We start from the raw sequence: 7,169 nt of genomic DNA on the forward strand, positions 1-7,169 counted from the left end.
TGGAGCTCCACTTATATATAATTACAGTTATAATCTCATAAATCTTAAAAAGTTGTTCAACCAAAATCGAGTTTTGTAATGCTATATAATTTAGTACGTTACATGTTATTCAATTGTAACAGGTCTTTACAATGCTATATAATTTAATATATTTCAAAAATTTACCTAAAAAAATGAAAAGTTCACTGTATGCAATGTATTTCTTGACATTTATCTTTATTTAAGATTTAATAGAATTTTATATTTTAAAATTTTAAATCCAAATTCAATATCTGAATTATATCACAAAATAGGGGTAAACATGATGGGTCAAAAAACCAAAACGAACAACTGAAATCGAACGAACTGAGATTGGACGATTGGAGTAGTACAATCGACGATCAGATTTTGATTTTAGAAACTCTAAAACCGAGTTGTCAATCAGTCAATTTGAACCATATGGTCGGTTGAACAGTCAATTTGAACAAACATAAAAATATTGCTTGGAAAAGTGAATTTGAAGACAACTAACTAAATGTACTTCGAATTTTGAGAAGTTTAAGATTTTATTAAACACACAAAAATTCAAACTAATATCTTATAAATCAATTAAATTCGGGATTCAAGATATTATTAGATATAAAATCACAGTCAATAAGTCACCAATTAGATACAAAATTTAAAATCGACAAAATAATTCTGAAAGTTTGGGGACTTAGATTCGATATAAAAACATGTCATATAAGAAAGACAGCTGAATAGTAGATATTTTAAAGATGAACACAAAATGGCATTTCTTAGTCGAATAGTGCCTTTTCACGCAATATTAATTACAGACACCCTCAATTCGCAACAACGTTGTTTGACAGTACATTTGGATCATGGATGGATGGAAATAGCATACACTAAAAACAGAAATATGTATACATTAATAATTTGAACTTTGACAAATAATCAAATATCTCAATGCATTTTATATGCAAACTTACTCAACATACGGCGTGGGAGAAATGACTTAACGATCAAGACGTTGCATCAGTGTAACTCTTTCGATTTCTTTGATTATCAACTCTTTTTCTTCTTCGAACTGTTCGTCCTCAGCACCTGTAAAATCAAACATAACATCGCCATTTTTAAGCTAATAAGAAGGGAGCATAGAACGTGACAACAATGCTTTGCCATTTATAAACTAGAACAACCTTTCCCAGGAGAGAGATTGTGAAGCAATTCCAGAAGCTTTTCGTGGTTTTTACTCAGAATAAGCTTGATTTCGCGTGGCTTATTAGGATTTGCAACAAAAACCTGCAAAAGAATTGGACAAACTTATCCACAATATAGGCACGATCACATATTGTTCAATGAGAGGGGCAAATGGTGGTCCAAAAGAATGTTAAGCAAGCATGATCCACAGACCATATCAAACTAAAAATTGATTTTAACCATGTAAACCAATTGCCTTCTTCTCGTTGTAAATATTTCTATTTGCAGTTTAACGCTATGGTTGTCATCAAATTTGAACGAAATCAGACTGATTCATATCTATTTGAAAAAGGAATTTCTGTTAGCGAGCACTTAGAAGGCTCCAAAATTTCTTGATCAAGCCTCTAGAATAAAGCTTCACTCAATTCAATTGAGAAGTAATTGACTATATTAGACACTTGGTTGATTCTCATAAACTTGTTACATGAAAGTTCAAAAAATTCTCAAAATTGGTATAAATTGGTTAAAAATGCAACTTTTTTTTTTTTTTTTTTTGTGTGTGTATAGCTTATTTAGGAATAATTATAGGTCTCTATTCTCCACTTATTCATCTTTACAAAATTTGAATTTTCATAATTCATTTGATGTATATACACACACATACATTTTAAATGTTTAAAATCTGAATGTCTCTTGAAGTTTGATATGGTTAAGGTCACTACTCGCCAACAAAACTTTTTGAACCATTTTAAGAGTGCTGCAGCCGGCAGGTTGCTAAACCATCAAGACGCAAAGAAAAGGCAAAATCGATGGTAGTAGATCCTGAGCGAGGTAAGGATTAATGGCATACAGAAGTTCAATAAAAAAAGTACCATACAATACCTTGAATATGTGGAAAGCAGATAGTTGGATGTTCTTGCTGGAATCCTGCTTGAAAAAACCAAGAATATGAAAAAAGCTTGAGCATCCATGGCAAATAATATTAGCACAAAATGTTTGACAAATTGAATAAACACTAAAAGCTGTCTACCAATCATTACCTTTAATAGAGTCATCATTACTTTCAAGTTCCGAACTTCTAGAATGTAACGCTTCATTATTTGGGAATTTGGAGATTCCAATAAAAATTCTGATAGAAGCTAAACTCAAAAAGAAAACATTTGTTAGCATAACATTGTATAGTTAGGTATTTACTCATATAAAAGGAGATTAATAGAGCCAATCACCTTCAACGACTGTCTTCTAGTTACATAATTGGAAGATGTCAGGAGCGCTTCATATCTGTCAAAGAACTGAAAAATAATATCTCATTATATGAACAAAGAAATGGAGTCAGAGAAACAAAAAAAAAGAAACAACTTTGTGGGTGAAGGTTCCGTATCAGGAGAAGATAAACTCAGAGAAACAGGCTAAATCTATATCTTGATTCCAGACAACCAGGAGTCTAAACATACCTCATCATAATGAGAGCTCAAGAAGTCGGAAACTATATCAGCATGTTTGGTAAGCAGGTCCTGCCAGATATGCACTTGTTTCAAGTTTGCTGTTTGCAATATGGATATTCCAATCTAATGTATACTATACAGAAACTTGTGTCTAACCTTAAACGTAGAAAATGCATCTGATGCAACATCAAAATTAGGTAACTCCACAAACTTGAAGAACAATTCAAAACTTGCAGACTCCAATATGTACCTGAGAAATCACTACAAAAATAAACTGTGAAGAAATGAACTTCCCTCTCATAAACTGAAATGTAAACTTTCTCATCTACAGCTAAAAGGAAAGATTATTAAATGAGGTTGGTACAATGTGGCTGAGGGCTTTATACTTTTCAATATAGAGGTGAAACAAAAAGTTACGATTTCACCACTCATCTAATAGTTTAGAGGGTGGCTGTCATGCGACTCATACCACATTAAAAAATTTTCCAATGAGAGTCTTGCTTCCGTAAATTGTAATGAGTGGAAAGTTCCCTAAATGATGTCACATGTGTAACCTTTAGTTCAAATTCATAAGGTAATTGACTCTAAAAGAGGGGCACATGTCCAATAAAGTTAATGTTCAACAATTTCAGAAAATGGGTTTAAGAAACATGAAAATCAAATAGAGATCTTAAGCGCTATGAAAATTTAGAATACAAATAGGATCTGCTCTTATGAAATTACGCTATAGATTTATTAAATATGAAGAATGAAGGAGTGATAGTATTCGTGAATGCCTATCCAGCGATTGCCATGTGATCGCTTTGGGCCACCAAATTCAAGGATACAAAAATGCTAAAAATATGAAACTAAAATTACTGGTGTACAAACATGCCAATAAAATAGCAATGAGTCCTTGCACTTCCAAAATTGTATAGTACTTCTCTGTAATCTTGTCAGCCAAGACTTTATATGGAGCTATAGAAATTCCATACCTACATTCTAACGTAGCATCAAACTTTTATTGAAGAGCAAAGTAGCACCATCAACTATACCACATTGACGAAACCTTAATGGTACAAGAACGTGCATCTTACTTTGCAAGTGTTGGAAATTTGATGCATTCCCTCAACATATTTCCACAGTTCACAGCAATTTCTTTGTTGTCATAGCTGCATGTAACAGGTATAAGGAACGCTGTAAGCAGACTGGAGATTGTAGTACTGAACTTTGTACTGATCTAAAACATTCCGTGAAATGATCTCAGCAGTTACACAAATAGTATAAGTTGGTCAATGAAATAAAGCCACCTACAAAATCATACTATTGTCTGCAAGAGAAATAATTGCTTTTGCCTATGAATTTCCCTATTCAGCAGATATATATTCATGACTTGACTCTTTTACGATACACAAACTACTCCAGAAAGAGATATCCTTGAACTTACCACACAACGAGAAAGTCTAACAACTCAAAGTGGTTCTCAATGTACTGTACACAGCAATAAGTGGAGGCAACCTTTTGTTTCAACAATATGGACCAACAATTGACAAGGTCCTTTCTTGCCTACATTAAAAAAACATCGTCAATCAAAGGTTGATTAAGATGAACATTCTGCGTAGCAATCCGCTGTTAGAAATGTATGATATAACTCACTTCCCATCCGAGAACAGGCAATTTATGGATTAGAAGATCGATAACACACTCTTTACATATCTCCTGCGTTAGCTGTAAAACTTGATCCGCATTGGGTTCAACCTCCGCGTCTCCAGTGAGCATACATCTCATAGTTACAAAATTCTTCTCAACTTCCTCCATAGCCTGAAGCAAAGGACCATTCATACATTTAAACAACCTCCAATTCAAAAACAAATGAATTCCATCAGACAATTCCCGTAAACCTAAATGTAACTCCAAATTATCCTCGACCGAAAATTTTGAGGAAACGAAACTAACCTTCTCAAGAGCTCTAACTTCAACGACGGTTTTGGTATCGAGAGCCATAAGGCTATCCTTGATGACTTTGGCAACCTCTTGAGGGGTTTTAGGCCTCGATGGCTTGAAGAATGAGAACGACATGATCAACAGCCGAGATCAAATTCCCTCTTCCGTGGTTCCTCAACGTTTGCCCTAGCGATCTTCGTTGAATTGTAGGGAATTTGCTGAAGCGACGTTCTTCGTCGCGAAGCTTCTGTGTATTCAATTGTTCGTGTGAAAATTTGTGACGGAATCTTCAACCAAACATTCACATTTTTTTTCTTTTGTTTAATTTAATAATCAAACAAATGAGAAAGATAGAACGTTGCTTTATTATTCCCAACTTCCAAGTATGGCGTATGATTACGAAATCAACGATGGAACTGGACGAGGGAAGAACAATGCGGGGTGTTTGGCAATGAATAGGAGTAGGATGACTCTTCCGATTCTTTACAGAACTGAAGCGACGTCGTTCCTTCCCGGCTTTTCGATGTATCGGTTTGACCTAACGGTTTGTCGTAAAAAAATATTAGGTGGACTTAGACGTAGGCTGAATAAATGTGTAATTGTTTTAAATGAAAAATTGTTACAAAAATATATTGGGAACTTTTGTAAATGTAAGAAAATAGCAAATTTACGGTCAGTATAACAAAGTCCATAAATTAGTCATTTTTTAAATATATCAGGTTTGTCTTTCCTATAGCAAAATCTAAAAGATTGTGTATAAACAATCTTGAAAAAAAAATCACTTAAATTGGAGTAGTCAAATGTAATGTAAAAAAAATAAAATCTTAAAAAAAACATTTAGATTAGAGTAGCCGTGTATAAACAAGAAAATAATTATTTAGATTAGAATAGCCAAATATAAACGATCATGTAAAAATAACTAAACGATCGTGTAAAGAAATCTAAACGATCGTTTACTAAAAGAATTTTAAAAAATCATTGTACCAAATTTTAAAGAAAAAAAATCATTAAACAATCGTGTAACCAAATTAAACAATGGAATTGAAAAGATAAATTGTAGTAATATCTAAACGATTGCGTATAAATTGTAGTCATATATAAACGATCGTGTATAGATTGTAACAATAGCGGCGTGGTTGACGGGACATTTTTTGTATTTTACATGGTGGGCCTCTGACCTTTTTGGAATTGTTCTAAATATTTTGTCGCTTTTTTATATCTTGAAAAGACCCTAAATATATTTTTAATTCTAAATATAGAAAAATCTCATAGTTTATAATCGTCTATTAAGAGGTATTTGGAGTAATTAGTGGAATGTTTACAATAAATTATAAGGTCTTGAAAAATTATATGGTAAAAGTTGATAAGATATGAAATTGATATTTATTGGTAGTGAGACTCACTAATTATTTGAATAAAAAAAGTGGAGTTCACAACTCCTATTTCTCGACTCTTTAAGACAAACATATCTTGGTGTGTATATAGATAATGACGTTTTAATCTTATGTATTTTCTTTTCTATACACAGTAGAGTAATATAAAAGTAATTTAATTCTTTTTAAAAATTATCACATAATATTTTTTATTGGATATTGTTTGGAGTATACAATAGATGAGTGTTGTGCTTCTACATCTATGGTTACACTAAAAAAGTTTGATATAATTAAAAAATGAAATTGCCAAAATTATAAAAACTTACAAAATATTTATCCGGAAAAATCAATCATAATAAAATTTGTTTTTGGTGGTTTTTTACGAAATGGAAATATTTTTTTAAAAAAACTCTTATATCACATTAAACAAAAATGTTGAAATGCTCCACAAAATGTTAGGATGGCCTTAAGGAAAAATCTTAATTCAGATATTGGAACTCCGGTATCTTAGAAAGGTTAAATTTATTGATTTTCCTTCAAAGTTAAAAAAAAAAAGGTGATCGTTTTTTAATTTTCAAAATTTAAATTGATTTTTAAAAACACGATAAAAGAAATGAATAAAATAGAAAGTATTAGGCTTAATTTGAAAAAATGGAAAACATGTTTATAAATGGTTGTTTAAAGCTCATTTTAGTTGCATGAACACATAACTTCACATGCTAAAATCCAAAATCAATCAGCACGAACTCCAATATCGATTCAATGCATCCAACAAGGAAAGGGTACAGCAAGTAAGCAAATCTGACTTCAAAATGACCACAATGTAAACCTTGCTAGAAAGGTATTTAATACTACAATGTAGATAAAGGCATGCACATTAGAAACAAATAGTTTTTTTTTTTTTTTTAGGTCAAATTTACATTCAGCTCGTTTACTTGATGATAATCGTGTGTGAATAGAGACAGGTCCGATGGTGCATAAACAAGTGGATTGATATGCGAACAGAGACAGATTTTTTTTAATCCTAGGGTTGCTTTGGATGGAAAAAATGCAACCCACTATTCGGAAAAGAGAGGGGGAAGTTGGGTTCGATTGATTTAGAATCTAGAACAATATGAACCCCTCTTTCTAAATTGCATGTTGCATTTTGAAGGCTAGGCTTTAGGTTTTAGGGGTCGTTTCCGTTTGCCGCGGACGTGGGATTGTGCGGTGGCGTGCTTCAAGAACGAAAAAAACAGGCTTCGCGGAT

The 7,169-nt window shown here is 32.4% G+C and overlaps 1 protein-coding gene across 1 annotated transcript; it reads right to left on the bottom strand.

Annotated features, from left to right (window-relative positions):
• Positions 1-745: 745 nt before the first annotated feature.
• On the bottom strand, positions 746-5,000 carry LOC103497911 (uncharacterized). The gene is made up of 12 exons (XM_008460313.3): positions 4,560-5,000; positions 4,260-4,424; positions 4,051-4,169; positions 3,701-3,775; positions 2,781-2,874; positions 2,634-2,693; positions 2,406-2,471; positions 2,220-2,318; positions 2,062-2,106; positions 1,179-1,281; positions 969-1,083; positions 746-884 (listed from the first exon to the last, which is right to left on the bottom strand). The coding sequence occupies exons 1-11, from the start codon at positions 4,680-4,682 to the stop codon at positions 995-997; spliced, it is 1,038 nt and encodes a 345-aa protein (XP_008458535.1). The 5' UTR covers positions 4,683-5,000; the 3' UTR covers positions 746-884; positions 969-994.
• Between the last annotated feature and the right edge of the window lie 2,169 nt (positions 5,001-7,169).

This window comes from Cucumis melo, chromosome 11 (assembly GCF_025177605.1).
Source record: "Cucumis melo cultivar AY chromosome 11, USDA_Cmelo_AY_1.0, whole genome shotgun sequence".
Lineage (NCBI taxonomy): Eukaryota > Viridiplantae > Streptophyta > Magnoliopsida > Cucurbitales > Cucurbitaceae > Cucumis > Cucumis melo.

Coding starts and splice junctions, on each gene's coding strand:
- LOC103497911 (XM_008460313.3), bottom strand. CDS start 4,682: ATGTCGTTCTCATTCTTCAAGCCATCGAGGCCTAAAACCCCTCAAGAG. Junction 2,319..2,405: donor CTAGAAGACAGTCGTTGAAG/GTGATTGGCTCT, acceptor TTTTGAGTTTAG/CTTCTATCAGAATTTTTATT. Junction 1,084..1,178: donor CAATCTCTCTCCTGGGAAAG/GTTGTTCTAGTT, acceptor TTGATTTTACAG/GTGCTGAGGACGAACAGTTC.